We start from the raw sequence: 17458 nt of genomic DNA, 5'->3' as shown, positions 1-17458 counted from the left end.
AAGGAAGTGAAGCCAGTCGACATCGCTGGACAGTGCAGTGTTGAGTCAGTTTGGTGTGACATAAGCATTGGGAGATCAAAATTGAGAGTAGGAGTGTGCTATAGGCCTAATGACTCTGATGAGTATAATAAGGAACTGTACAGGGAAATAGAGTGGGCCAGTAAATCAGAGAGTCTTATAATGGGAGATTTTAATTTCCCAGATATTGACTGGAATTTGGGGGCTGGTTACTCACACACTAGCAGGGCTTTTGTGGATTTATTGGATGATTGTTTTCTACATCAGCATGTTCAGGAGGCAACTAGAGGGAGTAATACTCTTGATTTGATTATCAGCAGTGATTCTTCATGCATTAAGAATCTGCAGATAAATGAACCACTAGGTGGCAGTGATCACAGTGTGCTGAAGTGGGATTTACTGAAAGAGGTAACTACCATTAGGGGTAAAAAAGGGAAGGGTTATTGCTTCCGTAAAGGCGACTACGATGGACTGAGACAGTATTTAAATTCTATACAGTGGGACCAACTGATGATGTTACCAACAGCAAATTCAAAATGGGAAGCATTCAAAGAACGTATCTTGGAAGCTACTAGGCTTTACATACCAACTAAGAAATATTGTTCAAGGTTTAGGCCAAAATGGATGTCAGATGAACTAATGAGGCATATGGCAGAGAAGAAAAATGCATGGGATACTTACAAATTAACACATGACACAGAAGCCTATGATAGATACAAGTTGATATGCAACCAAGTTACAAAGGAGGTTAGGCAGGCGAAGGCAGATTACGAGAAATCCTTGGCAAGGGATGCAAAGAAAAACAGCAAAGAGTTCTTTACTTATGTAAACTCTAGAAGGAAGGGGATGAATCAGATTGGTCCACTTGATATTGATGGGTCAACTGTTGATGATCCTGCTCAGGTAGCTAACAAACTAAATGAATATTTTGCATCGACATTCACACATGAGGAGTTATTCAGCAAGGGGAATGCCAGAGGTGTATTCAACTCTAGCAGTAAGCTACAGAATCTTGAAATAACTGGGAGTAAAGTGGAGGAGAAACTGTTGAAGATAAACACAAGAAAGGCACCCGGGGTGGATGGGATCTATCCAGTTATATTAAAGGAGGCAGCAAAGGAATTAGCAAACCCTTAGCCATAATTATGAGAGCTTCCTTGGACTCAGGGGAGGTACCCATAGACTGGAAATGTGCAATTGTGACCCCAATTCACAAAGGAGGATCAAAGGCTGACACGAGTAACTATAGACCTGTGAGCTTAACCTCTGTTCCAGGAAAATTAATGGAGGCACTGGTTAAAGAAGCACTGCAGGATCATTTAGACAAGACTTCAGTTATAGCTCAGACACAGCATGGTTTTGTTAAGGGGAAGTCTTGCCTGACCAACTTGATTGGATACTATGATGCAGTCACAAAAGAACTGGATGCAGGGAATAACTTTGATATTATATACTTGGATCTTAGAAAGGCTTTTGATACTGTTGCACATGGAAGACTGCTACACAAATTGGAGCAGTGTGACATTGGAGGCAAATTGCTGCTATGGATAAAGGGGTGGTTGAGGGGGAGAAGACAGAGAGTGGTAATCAATGGACACTGCTCATCGTGGACTAATGTTATTAGTGGAGTCCCTCAGGGCTCAGTGTTGGGTCCATTATTGTTTTCTGTATTTATAAATGATATTGATGATGGTATATCAAGCTTAATGTCCAAGTTTGCAGATGATACAAAGGTTGGCAGGGTTGTCAAGGACACTACTGACACTACACTGCTGCAACAGGATCTGGAAAGGTTGAGCAGATGGGCTGAGAGGTGGCAAATGAAGTTTAACATTGACAAATGTAAAGTACTACACATGGGAAACAGCAACCCCAGAGCAACGTATCAACTCTGTGGTACTACACTGACAGTGGTAGAGAATGAAAGGGACTTGGGGGTGATTGTGCAGGCAGATATGAAGTTCTCTGAGCAGTGCAGACGGGCTGCAAGAGTAGCTCATGGAGTATTGTCAATGATATACAGGAATTTTTCCAGCAGGGATAAGGAGGTGATTATTCCATTGTACAAGGCAATGGTCAGGCCACAGCTAGAGTACAGGTCTGGAGGCCTCATTTCAAGAAGGATGTAGGGCTGCTGGAACGAGTACAGAGAAGGGCAACAAGATTAGTGAATGGAACAAAGGGGTGCTCTTACGAAGAAAGGCTTAAGTTTTGCAAATTACAGTGTCTGGAGACTAGGCACCAGCGAGGTGATCTGATAGAGGTGTATAAAGCCTTGAATGGTTTAAGCATGCTCAATGCTGATGGGATTCTTCCTCTAGCTCAGAAAAATCACCTGAGAGGGCATAAATTCAAATTGAGGAAAGACAGATGTAGGATAGACGTGCGGAAATTTGCCTTTAGCCAGCGGGTGGTTGGTTGGTGGAACAGACTGCCATCCCTTGTGGTGGAGGTTGATAGCCTAAATAAGTTTAAGGCTCAGCTGGACAGGTATTTTGAACGAACAGAGGGGTGAAGTGGAAGTGGGTTTTTTTTTTTTTTTTTGGCTGATGCTGCATAAGCTTGCTTTCTTGCATCAAATGCCTCTACTAATGCTAATGCTAATGCTAATGATGCCTGCGCATGTGGGTATAGAAGGAAATGAGGCGGCCGATAAACTGGCAAAAGAGGCAAGAAACTTAAATCACAACACCTCAAAAACCATAACTCTAGACGATGCTAACGCCATCGCCAGACACAGACTCAGACAGAAACATATAGAAACTGATCACCAAATCTGCGAGATTAATGCAAATAGGAACATCACTAAGACCATTGCCAGACTGAGAACTCGACACATGGCAGGTATGAAAATTAGTGCGGATGGTACCAGAACTTATAAACTTTGCAGAAACTGTCCGAAAGAACAGCTTACTCTGGAACACATCTTCAGCTGTCCTGCAATTCAGGCGACTTTGCAAAGCATGGACGAATCCCCTTTTCAGGGAGAACTTTATAACGAAAAGATCGTGGACTTAGCTAAAGCAGTGATATCAGCGCATGGTTCAATTTGACTTCAAATGGACACGACACCAACCAACCAACATTATTGTGTTTTTTATTTGCCTTACAGTACAAAATTAATGTTTTAATTTATTTTATTTATTTGTGTGCCCATCCTACAGGAAGTTGTCCTTCATATAACTGGATGCACATGCACATATTAAATTAAATTAAATATTATTACAAAGTAATAATTATGAGGCATCTTATCGGTAGATATCTGTATCAGAATATCACTGCATCTTCTCGCCACTCACTAGTATATATGCTTTCCGAGCTAAAAGCTCATCCATCTTTAATAACTCTAACTTAAACAATAATTAATTCTATCAAATCGACCTTTAGCCTTGTTGTTCTGTCTGATGAGTCAGACGTAGAAGGGCATGTCACCACCCCTACCCTGAAGAGGTGGATCTCTGCTATCTCAGCTTTCACTACATGTACAAATTCAAAACATTTATAACATTGTAGTTCCAAGCTAACAAAAGCTTCTCAAACTATAAACTACAATTCACAAAGCCATTAAAATTTAAATCTAAATGAAACTCAGTTAAAACTCACAATACAAACTTTTTATTTTAAATATATCACAAAATCGAATAAATAAATATCAGAATATTACTGGCACAAGTATGGAAATACTTTTCTAACAAGTTAATTTCTCTAGTGAGGTTACATTTTGTGTCTACTGTGATTACTTGTTCTAAAAAACCCCTGATTTCTTCCATGGAGGATTCTCTCAAGAATAAAGTGTACGGAAACAACCTAGCTATGTTGACTAACTGAAAAACAACTAACAAATGCATTTGAAAAATTACAGCAAACAGTTATAAAAAAAATTTGTTTGTTTTTTTATTAAAAATTATTATCATCATCATCATCAGCCATTTTCAATCCACTGCAGGATGAAGGCCTCTCCAGCAACTTTCCAGTTCCTTCTGTTTTGAGCACTGGCCATCCATTTACTACCCAAAAACTCATGAATTTCATCTATCCATCTCCGCCTTTGCCTTCCAGGTTTTCTTCTAGCTCCTCTTGGGTACCATTCTGTTATTTTCTTAGTCCATCTGTCATCATATCTTCGAGCTATGTGTCCTGCCCAAGACCATTTTAGTTCTTTAGTTTTGATAAGAATGTCCTTTACTTGAGTTTGATGCCTAATCCATGTGTTTATCTTCTTATCTAACAGTCTGATTCCCAATATAATTCATTCCATTCTTCGCTGTGTAGTTCTCAGCTTCTCTTCCATTCTTTTGGTGAGTGCCCAAGTTTCACTTCCATAAGTCATGGTGGGGAATATACATTGATTCATTATTTTACGTTTCAGACAAACTGGGATATTGCTCTTCAGTATGTGACTATATTTCCTGAATGCTATCCATCCAAAATTTATTCTTCTCTTGACTTCCAGCCATTTATCATTATTACAGCTAATAACTTGTCCCAGATAAGTATATGACTCCACCTTTTCAATTACTGCTCCTTCAATCATTATTTCCCTTTCCATGGCATACTTGTTCATCATTACTTTTGTTTTAGCCATATTCATCTTTAGTCCGAAATCCTTACTAACTGTGCATAACTGATTAAGATTTTCCTCTAATTCTTTGGGATCGTGGCTTATAACCACAATGTCATCTGCAAATCGTAAATGGTTTAGGTACTCTCCATTCACATTGACTCCTTTCTGCGACCAGTCTAATCGTTTGAAAGCTTCCTCAAGGGCAGCAGTAAACAGCTTCGGAGATATTGTGTCTCCTTGTCGAACTCCTTTCTCGATTTTAAATTTCCTACTGTCTTTGTCTAGTCTAATAAAGGAGGTAGCACTCTCATATATTTTCTTCAAAATCATAATATATGGGGTATCTATGCCTTGTGTTTCCAGTGCCCGAAACATTGCCTTATGCTGTGTGGAGTCAAATGCCTTTTCATAGTCCACAAATGCCAGGCATAATGGTGTTTTATATTCATTTGCTTTCTCCATCAGCTGTGATATTACGTGAAGGTGATCCATAGTTGAGAATCCTGTCATAAAAGCCAGCTTGCTCTTTCGGTTGATTCTTATCAAGTATTCTTTCTAATCTGTTATTAATGACCCTTGTGAACAACTTGTAGATATGGGATAACAAGCTAATTGGTCTATAATTTCCAATTTCTGATTTATCTCCTTTCTTATGCAGCAAAACTATGATTGCATTATTCCACTGCTTAGGCGTCACACCTTTTTTAATGCACTTTGTGAAGAGCCTTGCCAGTTTTTCTGTTATGTCTCTTTCTCCCAATTTTAACAACTCTACAGTAACTTCATCTTCCCCCGGGGCTTTCCGATTCTTCATTTTCTTCAGTGCATGTTGTACCTCATCAGGAAGAATATCGGGTATGTTGTATGTGTTGCTACTTTGCAATCCATGTTCCCCACTGCTGGTATCATTCCCTCGCTCCTTATATAATTCTCTATAGTAGTCCTCTGCTATTTATAAGTACACCATCGCTATTCTTCAGTTTCAGTATCATTTGTCTTTCTGTATTACTGCTCATGGCTGCTGATTTAAATCCTTTGTTTTCCCTTAATGCTTGTTCTACTTTTCTTGTGTTAAATCTTCTTATGTCCTCTCTGAGTCTCTTTCTAATGGCTTTGCATAACTCAGTATACTCAATTTTCTCCCTGTCAGTGTTTTTCTTGCTCTTCATTTGTCGTCTTCGGTTCATCATGACTAGTGTTTCTTGACTAATTTTTTCTTCTTTGGATTTCTGTTTCCCTATAGGTTTCTTGGGCTTTATCACTTTCAGAAAGTTGTAATATTCCTCGTCAATATCTTGGTCCTGAGCAGTCTGCAGAAGCTCAAACTTGTTTTTAAGTTCCAGTACATACTGCTTTTTCTCCTCCTCTGTTATCTCAAAGACCTTTGTATTATTTACTCGAGTCAGTTTTTTCCTTTCCTTTCCTACATCTATATCAAGTGTACATCTTACCATTCTGTGATCACTTCCAACATTTACCTTATTCAGGACGGTAACATCATTCACAATATATCTTCTGTTAGTGAGGATGAAGTCGATTTCATTAGTTGTTAATCCATTTGGACTCTTCCATGTCCACTTTCTGTTCAACCTTTTCTTGAAAAAAGTGTTCATTACTGACAGTCCTTGAGATTCTGCAAATTCCACAAGTCTTTCACCTCTTTTATTTCTTTCACCAATTCCAAAATTTCCTATAGTTCCTCTTTCTGCGCTGTTTTGCCTTTTTCCAACCTTAGCATTGAAGTCTCCCATAATAATAGTGTAGTGGGTTTTCTGCTCATCTAGAAGACTCTCAATTTCAGTGTACATTTATTCAACCTCTTCATCATCATGGCTTGATGTTGGTGCATAAATCATTATAATCTTTAGCTTGTACCTCTTAGAAATCTTGAGTATTAGTCTTGACACCCTTGGTGATCTACTTTTGAATTTCAAAATGTTGTTTTTAAAATCTTTATGGACCAGAAACCCAACTCCACCTTCACTCCTTTCACTGTTTCCATTGGTGTACAGCAGATTTCCACTTGATAAACTTTAAGTATTCATTTCTTCTTCTTGTTTCAGCCAAACCGATGATATTCCAATTCACATTTTCTAATTTCTTTTCCAGCTCTAATATCCTGTCTTCACCGATGAGTGATCGTACGTTTTAACAGGCCAAGTTCAGTTTCCGTGCATGGCAGCCTGGTCGTACCCAAAGATTCTTAGCACCCTCTGCTTCCACTCTGATCCTCTCACTGCCATAAGAGGGAGAGTGAAAGCTGCTGGGGACTGAGGGCCATTTGTATTGTTGTGCCGTCATAAATTATTAACATCACTGTTATCTTTGAATTTAACTTATTTTTTGTTTTTCTGAATTTCAGGGAGATATTGGTGGACCTGGCCAAAAGGGACATAAAGGATCAAAAGGAGACATAGTAAGCACATTTTCATATGTTTTGATTGTGGTGATCATTGTTGTATTTGACCAATATTAGAGCAAAATTGTATTTCTTACCCCAATTTTCAAAAATGGGAAGATCGCTGGGTGTTTGTTTGTCTGTATTCTTAATAATTTTTGTATTTACACTGTAATGAATAATGTATTAATCCTCAAAAAATGAAAATAATATATTATTTCCATACATTTGACAGTAAAACACACGGAGAAAACAAGGTTATGAAATTATGTAAGAAAATTATAAAAGGAAAATAGAAGTATGCATAATCACTAAATTATGCATAAAATTGTTTACAAAAATTGCAAATTAGAAAAAAAACAACATTACACACAAAGACTGGAACCCCTTGAGAGAATAGAGAAGAAGCAAAATGCCTCCTGCATTCTTTTTCTTTAATTTTGAATTTTTGGTTAATGAGGGGGCATATGGTTAATGAGGGGGCCTGGAAACTGCAATCCTCAAATCACAGTCCAGCTTATCATAGTTGACTTCCCTCTCTATAATGGAGTACGGAAAACCACCTTATTAAACCATGCAGCCCAAACCACACCTACTTCGTATGTTGGCATTCGAGGTGAGCGGACGCGGTTAGACAGGGCTCCTCAGTTAAGTGGTTTACTTTTGGATAGTGCTTTTAAATATTTGATTTATTTAGATATTGTTGGATTATTTTGTTATAGGTTTTCCTGTAACTGTTTGATTTTAATAATATTATAGATATAATTTTTTAAAGTTACTTTCATTGATATTTATTTAATTTTATAATGGTAGTTACGAGATCTGTCTTAAACACGTCACAGGGTATCGTGACTCACACGGAAATAGCAGATGGCGATTTACGGGTGAGTCATGATTTAATCCGTTGTGGAACCTGTGGTATGTTTTCCAGGGTCGACCTGGTGACTAATCCTACCTCACCTGGGGATTCTTTTCTTTGTGATCGATGTAAGGAGTGCACCGATCTTAAATTACAATTTGGTGCACTGATGGAACAATTTGAGTCCCTGAAAAAACGAGTGCTTGCCCTCAAAAATAATGCATCTGGGGGCTCGTCAGGGACTCAAAACTCCAGCAATCTACCAAGTGATGCACACCCGATTCGAGCCTCAAAACAGAAAAACCAAGTGCAAACTACTCTGGTTAAAAAGGACATTGTTTTATTAGGAGACTCCATTGTCAGGGAAACGGGGAATATTTTTTGTAATAAAGATAGGTGGAGAAGAACCAGGGTATGTCTGCCAGGAGCAACTATTGATGATGTCACCAACAGATTGTCAGATTTTAAAGGGGGTAAAGAAAATATTATTATTCATGTGGGGACAAACGATATTAAACGTACACGATCTGACGATTTGTTGGAAAAATACAGGACCATGCTGAGGAAATGTCGCGCGCTAGGCCATAATGTCTATGTGTCTGCAATTCTGCCCAGACACGATAGGAGGGATTATATGTTAAGAGCCTTGTGGATTAACTCAAGACTTGAAGGAATCTGCAAGGCTTTAGGGGGTAAATTTCTATCAACATGGCCCACACTTGTAGGTAGAAGGAATTTGTTTTGTAGAGACGGGATACACTTAAACAAAGGTGGTGCAAAAGTTTTTGCCAGTATTATTGAGGATACCTTAAAGGTTCAGGGAAACTGCGAGTTAGGGGGGATGTGGGTAATACTGACACGCGTTTATCTGATAACATTGGTCAATATAACTCTTGCAAATACCTTAAGAGTTCTTATCTGTTACCCCAACTGGACGTATTATCTAGATGTTCTGGGGGCAAAGACATTTCACGTGAGCGGGTAGCTAATATCAGGGAAGAGAGCCTAAAAAACTTCAAGGGTTGTGTTAGGGTTGTTAAATATACAAGAACAGTAAATCTTAATTGTTTATACAGTAACGTTAGAAGTGTCGTCAATAAAATGAGCGAATTGGAACTGCTGGTTAAAACAAGTAACGCGGACATAATAGGGCTTACAGAGTCGTGGTGCCACCCGGAAATTGGGGATGATGAGTTTCAGTACGGCTTGTATAATGTATTTAGGAAGGATAGAGTAGAAAGAAGGGGTGGTGGGGTAATGCTTCTTATCAGAAGCAGCCTGAGTGCGACGATAACTTTCCCGGATTCAGACATTTCATATGCTAGTATAGAGTCTGTATGGTGTGAGATAGTTGGAAACAAAGGTATAATGCGAGTAGGAGTAATCTACAGACCAGGTGATTGTGAAGATTATGACAAAAGCCTCTACATGCAAATGGAATGGGCAAGTAAGCGTCAATGCCTTATTATGGGTGATTTCAGTTTGCCTCTAATTGATTGGAGTAAATGGGAAGGAAACGCGACATGGGGAACAAAATTTTTAAATCAACTAGATGACTGTTATTTGTATCAACATGTCAGGGAAAGTACTAGAGAAAAGAATATCCTAGACCTCATCATCACACATGAATCAGATGACATAACAGGGCTGACAGTAGAGGAACCAGTAGCAGGAAGTGATCACGAAGTTCTACGGTGGATGATGACGAGAGAGGTAGCAGAAGTAAAAGGCAAAGGAATGGGTTTTAATTTCAGAAAAGGAAATTACGATGCCTTAAGGTACTACATGGCCTCTATTAACTGGGTAGATATCGGGCAGAGAATGAATACAATTGAACTGTGGTACACTTTTAAAACATTAATCACAGATGCCTTGAATGCGTATATACCATTAAAAAAATACTCCACGAGAAGAGTTCCAAGTTGGATGAATAGTGAAGTTGCCACATTACTTGAGCAGAAAAAGGTGGCATGGAAAGGTTACAGAGCAATAAAAAGTACTGAAACCTATAACAGCTAACAGCTATAACAGCCACAGAAAAGGTTCGACAGGCAAAGGCAGTTTATGAGAAATCACTAGCAAACAGAGCAAAGAGAGGGGATAAAGAATTCTTCACATATATAAATGCCAAGAAGAGCAGGACAAACCAGATCGGACCTTTATGTAAGGAAAAGGGGATAGTAATAAATACACCAGCTGCCGTTGCAGATGAACTCGACAGTTATTTTGCATCGATATTTACAAATGAAAAGCCTTTTGTGGCAATGGGAAATTGTGGGAGCGAAGTTAAAAAATATGTAATTAATGATATTGAAATTTCGCAAGATTATTTAATGAAAAAACTTTCGAGCCTACAGACCAGTAAGGCTCCTGGAGTTGATGGAATATACCCTATAATCTTAAGAGAGGCGGCAAGCGAGTGCATTGAACCATTGAGGCTAATTATGCGAGCATCACTAGACTCTGGGGAGATTCCCTTGGATTGGAAAAGTGCAAATGTGTCTCCCATACATAAGGGTGGCTCTAAAAGTGAAGTTGGAAATTATCGACCTGTCAGTCTGACTTCAGTAGTAGGGAAAATCATGGAGGCAATGATCAAGGGTGGAATTCAGGATCATTTGGATCGAATTGAAATTCTCAAGGATAGTCAGCATGGTTTTGTAAAGGGAAAATCATGTTTAACAAATCTGGTTCGCTATTTCGAAAGGGTCACTCACGAGCTGGATTTAGGGAATAATTTCGACATTGTTTATTTAGATTTCAGCAAAGCTTTTGACTCAGTCCCACATGAGCGGTTGTTTATAAGCTGGAACAGGTTGGAATCACTGGGAAAATCCTTAGATGGATAGAAGGATGGCTTCAGGGCAGGAGGCAGAGGGTTGTGATAAATGGCTATTCCTCAGATTGGGTTGATGTAAGAAGTGGGGTTCCCCAAGGATCAGTATTAGGACCACTGTTGTTTTTAATTTTCATAAACGACATTGATTAAGGGATAGAGGGCGTGATGTCTAAATTTGCAGATGATGTTAAAATTGGTAGAGTAGTTAATGATCACTGTCAAGCTGAGCTTCTTCAGAGTGACCTAGATAGACTTCAAGAATGGTCAGAAAAATGGCAGCTGTGCTTTAATCCAACAAAGTGTAAGGTATTACACCTGGGAAACAGTAATCCCAAAATAACTTATTCACTTGGTGGAGTTCAACTAAACCCAGTACTGGAGGAAAGGGACTTGGGTGTGACGATACGGTCAGACATGAAATTCTCTGAGCATTATAAACAGGTTGCAAGGAAGGCCTATAGTGTCCTATCGATGATCTATCGACCTTTTGCAAGTAGAGATAGGGACGTGATAATCCCATTATATAAGGCTTTGGTTAGACTACACTTGGAATACTGTGTTCAAGTATGAAGACCGCACCTAAAGAAAGACATCGAGCTTCTTGAAAGGGTGCAAAGAAGGGTAACTCGCCTGGTGAGATCGGCAAAAGGGCATCCTTATGAAGAAAGACTTCGAATATGTGGGTTGCAGAGTTTGGAAACTAGACACTTTAGAGGAGATTTGATTGAGGTGTTTAAGGCTCTGAGAGGCATCAGTAAAATGAATAAGGACAAAATTTTCAAGATTATAAATGATGCTAGAACTAGGGGACATAAATTCAAGTTACGGGGGGGGAAATGTTTAGATTGGACTGCAGGAAGTTTTATTTTAGCCAGCGAGTTATAAATTACTGGAATAAGTTGCTTCATGGGTGGTAGAGGCCGACAGTTTGGGGAAATTCAAAGGTCATCTGGATAGTACTTTCGGGTAAGGGAAGCGCATAGGATGATAGGTTTAATTTACTTTTTATTTATATTTTATTTTATTTATATATATATATATTTTTTTTATTAATTATTATTATTTAGTTATTTATTTTTTGTTTTTATCATTGTTTTGTTTGGATTTTTTTTTTTTTTTTGGCTGGTGCAGCATAAGCCATAGGCTTTCTTGCACCATGTGGCCGTTACTAATACTAATACTAATACTTTCCAATAAATATTAGACAGATCTGACATTAATGCAGTTTTCAATTTTTAAAATGCTATGACAGAATATAATTCTTAAATACCACATAATACATATCTCATATTTAATAACTCCTGAAATCTCCTACCATTGTTTGGTGCATAATGGCCTTTAGCTGCCATTGTACTGTAAAACCTGCAATAAAAACAACTGCAACACTTCTGAGGTTTTCACATATGACTGTGTCTTGGGTGTATTGAGATTGCTTAAATAGCCAAATGACTTCAGCCAGCAATTGGTCATATAGTTAATAATAGACCATGGGATCACTATTGGCTATATGACCATAATAGCTAACTATAATCCTGAGGTTGGAAACAGCTCGTTGATGCAAGCATTAGCATTAGTACAGGCATATGATGCAAGAAAGCAAGCTTATACAGCATCAGCCAAAAAAAAAAAAGGACCAACAAGACTTGAGCAGCATGACAGAAAGGCTCAAGTCTGTCGAATAACAGCCTAGTACAATTGTGGTTTCAAAGTGACATTTCAAAATGCACAGTTTGTCATATCTTGTCACAGATGGAATATCATTGCTGATGACCAAACTGGAATCCACTCAACAAAAAACTGGTAGGTGTATGGCTACATTGTGCTCAAGAACACAGTGCTAGACTGTGGAGGATTGAAAAAATTATGTGGTCTGATGTATCTCAGACCACACAATGCATGATTTAATATTCATGAAATCTTGCATGAACTGAGATTGGCAAAAATGGTATTAAGATCTATCTGATCTATCCTGTCAGGTGACAATGCAGAGTGGTTGTGTAATGGTGTGAAGGGTGTTTTACCAATGTAGAAACATTCAATGTAGGTTATTTGGAAATTGTTTCCAACCAGCTGCTGTCCTTTTTGGCTGCAGTTTATCCATCTGCAAATGAAATAGGCTCTTTCAACCAATAGGATAACGTGCCATGTCACAAAGCCAGAGTTTGTACAGAACTGATTCCAAGAACATGAGAGTGAATTAACTACTGCAATGGCTTCCCTAGTTGCCAGATCAATCTAATCAAGTGCCTGTGAGATGAGGCAGAATGATTTCTTGCATGCAGAAATCCACAGCATCCAATTGCAGTGACTGTGCAAAGGTTGCATAAACATGGGCCAACATTCTTGCAGCACACTTTGAATATCTTATTGAGTTCATGTCATGATGAATCTAGGCTGTTCTGAGGGCTAAAGGGGGGGGGGATCTACTTGCTATTAGGTTATTGTGCCTCACAAAATGGCTCAGTGTATTTTGTTATTATTACCTCTCCTCTGTTCTCTCTTAATATTATTATTAACTGTATATTTTGAAAGTCAAGGCATGAGATAATCTTAACTATTTTTTCATATAAACCAATGTAAATACTTTATATACTTTTGGGTATTTTTTTTATTAGGGTCCTGCAGGTCCTCCTGGGCCTCAAGGTTCAAGAGGAGAACCAGGAGCTTCTGTGAGTATGCTTGCTGTGCTATTCTTATAGATTTATTATAAATTAATTTTACTAGTGATTAATGTTCAAGTAGCTAATTTAGTGATCAACAAGACAGTAACAGCCATCATAAACATAACTAAGATATGTATGCAGGGTGTTTAAAAAGTATGTACAAAAAATTATGACACATATACTAGGGCCCAACATAAGAAGAACAGCAGTACTGAATGGTTGTTGTGGAATGACTATTGGAGTTTTGAATGGTAAAAAGTGCTTACAACTCATAGACATTTTTAAAATTCAAATAGTCATAATTCCATGTGTGACTTATATATCTATGTGACTTATTTGACTATGTGACTTATTTTGGATAAATTATTAATAAATAAACAAGAATTATAAAAAAAAAAGTAAACAAGCATATAGTAACAAATTATCTTATTGGCTAAACCAAATATAAAACCTTATAAATCTGGTATTAAAAATCCAGAAATTATATATAAAATTTATAGTATTAAAAATGCTGAAATCTAGCATTTTTTGAAAATTTTACATAAAGCAATCCCAGTAATCTAATGATTATCTAAAACCTCCCTTGCTTCATGATGTGCTGTTTTTTTTGGCAATTGTAAATTATATATTAATCATGAGTTACTATACCATATCTTCCAAACTACTTTGTTTCTGCATGTCAGCTAAACTCATACTGTGTTATGATTGGATGGTTGATTGATAATCAAATGCCATTATGTATGTGTTTCATTTTGCAGTTTTGATTAGGATTGCTCCTAACAACTGCCATTAGAAGCAATGTTATCCAAAACCATACATTACATGAACTTAAAAATCAAGCAGCTGTAAATCAGTGTAGTGAAAAACTTCTCTAGCTTTTATATACCCATCACAGAGAATTAACTTGTTTAATTCAAAAAAACATGGTTTTTCCATTACAGGGACCTGATGGTGAAAGAGGGATGACTGGACCTCAAGGACCAAGAGGACCTAAGGTACAGTTTTATAATTCACTTAAGTCAATGTTACATTAATTTATTTAAAAATATTTGTGTAGGTGCAGCTATTTTACGAGTAAATATTCTGTATTCTTATCTGTTTGAAAATCTGACTACATTATCATAACACTATATGCCACCATATTAAGTAATAATTCTGTATCAAAACATTGCTTGCTTGACCATCTAAATAAAATATGAGTCTGTAGAAAAGTAAGTAGTTTGCAGCATCTTGTGTATCATTTTTATATATGATTTTGTTTTATATAATTTTTAGATATCCACTATTATTATTATTGCCTTTTATTATAATATTGTCATTATTATAATATAATCTTATAATATAGTCATCATATCATTTTTCATGTACTTGGAGGAGATGGATTTGTAGACTTATAGTCAGTTGCCATTATAGAGCATATGCTGTATTCAGCAGACCTTCCATGGGAAATATTTGGTACATAAATTTGACAGTGAAAAAAAAAGCCAGTTGATTACTTTATAACAGTGCAAGGTTTGACTATGAAATGTGGAGAAATATTTAAATGAAAGTGTTTTCAAGTTTTTCTATGGACTATTTTGTCTGTGATTGCATTGACTTTGTCCAGGAAACAGAGTGAGTGCTAATATTTTTCTATGATTAGAATTAGCATTACTAGAGGCGTATGATGCAAGAAAGCAATCTTTAGCATTAGCATTAGCATTAGCATTAGTAGAGGCATTTGATGCAAGAAAGCAAGCTTATGCAGCATCAGCCAAAAAAAAAAAAAAAAAAAAAAGTAACATAAATAAATAAAAATAACCACTTCCACTTCACCCCTCTGTTCGTTCGAAATACCTGTCCAGCTGAGCCTTAAACTTATTTAGGCTATCAACTTCCACGACAAGGGATGGAAGTCTGTTCCACCCACCAACCACCCGCTGGCTAAAGGCAAATTTCCGCACATCTATCCTACATCTGTCTTTCCTCAATTTGAATTTATGCCCTCTCAGGTGATTTTTCTGAGCTAGAGGAAGAATCCCATCAGCATTGAGCATGCTCAAACCATTCAAGGCTTTGTACACCTCTATCAGATCACCCCGCTGGTGCCTAGTTTCCAGACACTGTAATTTGCAAAACTTAAGCCTTTCTTCGTAAGAGAACCCCTTTGTCCCATTCACCAATCTAGTTGCCCTTCTCTGTACTCGTTCCAGCAGCTCTACATCCTTCCTGAAATGAGGCCTCCAGGCCTGTATACAGTACTCTAGGTGTGGCCTGACCATTGCCTTATACAAGGGAATAATCACCTCCTTATCCCTGCTAGAAAAATTCCTATATATCATTGACAATACACCATGAGCTACTCTTGCAGCTCGTCTGCACTGCTCAGAGAACTTCATATCTGCCTGCACCACCACCCCCAGGTCCCTTTCATTCTCTACCACTGTCAGTGTAGTACCACAGAGTTGATACGTTGCTCTGGGGTTGCTGTTTCCCATATGTAGTACTTTACATTTGTCAATGTTAAACTTCATTTGCCACCTCGAAGCCCATCTGCTCAACCTTTCCAAATCCTGTTGCAGCAGCATAGTGTCAGTAGTGTCCTTGACAACCCTGCCAACCTTCGTATCGTCTGCAAACTTGGACATTAAGCCTGATATACCATCATCAATATCATTTATAAATACAGAAAACAATAAAGGCCCCAATACTGAACCCTGAGGGACTCCACTAATAACATTAGTCCACGATGAGCAGTGTCCATTGATTACCACTCTCTGTCTTCTCCCCCTCAACCACCCCTTTATCCATAGCAGCAACTTGCCTCCAATGCCACACTGCTCCAATTTGTGCAGCAGTCTTCCATGTGCAACAGTATCAAAAGCCTTTCTAAGATCCAAGTATATAATATCAAAGTTATTCCCTGCATCCAGTTCTTTTGTGACTGCATCATAGTATCCAATCAAATTGGTCAGGCAAGACTTCCCCTTAACAAAACCATGCTGTGTCCTAGCTATAACTGAAGTCTTGTCTAGATGATCCTGCAGTGCTTCTTTCACCAGTGCCTCCATTAATTTTCCGGGAACAGAAGTTAAACTCACAGGTCTATAATTACTTGTGTCAGCCTTTGATCCCCCTTTGTGAATTGGGGTCACATTTGCACATCTCCAGTCAATGGGTACCTCCCCTGAGTCCAAGGAAGCTCTCATAATTATGGCTAAGGGTTTGCTTACCTCCTTTGCTGCCTCCTTTAATATAACTGGATAGATCCCATCCACCCCAGGTGCCTTTCTTGTGTTTATCTTCAACAATTTCTCCTCCACTTTGCTCTCAGTTATTACAAGATTCTCTAGCTTACTGCTAGAGTTGAATACACCTCTGGCATTCCCCTCGCTGAATAACTCCTCATGTGTGAATGTCGATGCAAAATATTCATTTAGTTTGTTAGCTACCCGAGCAGGGTCATCAACAGTTGACCCATCGATCTCAAGTGGACCAATCTGATTCATCCCCTTCCTTCTAGAGTTTACATAAGTAAAGAACTCTTTGCTGTTTTTCTTCGCATCCCTTGCCAAGGATCTCTCGTAATCTGCCTTCGCCTGCCTAACCTCCTTTGTAACTTGGTTACAGATCAACTTGTATCTATCATAGGCGTCCGTGTCACGTGTTAATTTGTATGTATCCCATGCATTTTTCTTCTCTGCCATATGCCTCATTAGTTCATCTGACAACCATTTAGGCCTAAACCTTGAACAATATTTCTTAGTTGGTATGTAAAGCCTAGTAGCTTCCACGATAAGTTCTTTGAATGCTTCCCATTTTGAATTTGCTGTTGGCAATATCATCAGTTGATCCCACTGTATAGAATTTAAATACTGTCTCAGTCCATTGTAGTCGCCTTTACGAAAGCAATACCCCTTCCCTTTACCCCTAATGGTAGTTACCTCTTTGAGTAACTCCCACTTCAGCACACTGTGATCACTGCCACCAAGTGGTTCATTTATCTGCAGATTCTTAATGCATGAAGAATCACTACTGATAATCAAATCAAGAGTATTACTCCCTCTAGTTGCCTCCCGAACATGCTGATGTAGAAAACAATCATCCAATAAATCCACAAAAGCCTTGCTACTGTGTG

At 38.2% G+C, this 17458-nt stretch overlaps 1 protein-coding gene across 1 annotated transcript in view; it reads left to right on the top strand.

Annotated features, from left to right (window-relative positions):
• LOC150083829 (uncharacterized) overlaps positions 1 to 17458 on the top strand; it is a 607249-nt gene that overhangs the window by 400630 nt on the left and 189161 nt on the right. Inside the window, exons 42-44 of the mRNA XM_090375392.1 lie at positions 6945 to 6998; positions 13294 to 13347; positions 14283 to 14336. Of these exons, the coding sequence (XP_090231518.1) occupies positions 6945 to 6998; positions 13294 to 13347; positions 14283 to 14336 (162 nt within the window). The remainder of the gene's footprint in view (positions 1 to 6944; positions 6999 to 13293; positions 13348 to 14282; positions 14337 to 17458) is intronic.

Source organism: Mastigoproctus giganteus, chromosome 6, assembly GCF_048544385.1.
Source record: "Mastigoproctus giganteus isolate SK-2022 chromosome 6, ASM4854438v1, whole genome shotgun sequence".
In the NCBI taxonomy this organism is placed as follows: domain Eukaryota; kingdom Metazoa; phylum Arthropoda; class Arachnida; order Uropygi; family Thelyphonidae; genus Mastigoproctus; species Mastigoproctus giganteus.
Note: the sequence above shows the minus strand (reverse complement) of the source record. Positions and strands in the feature narration are given on the sequence as shown.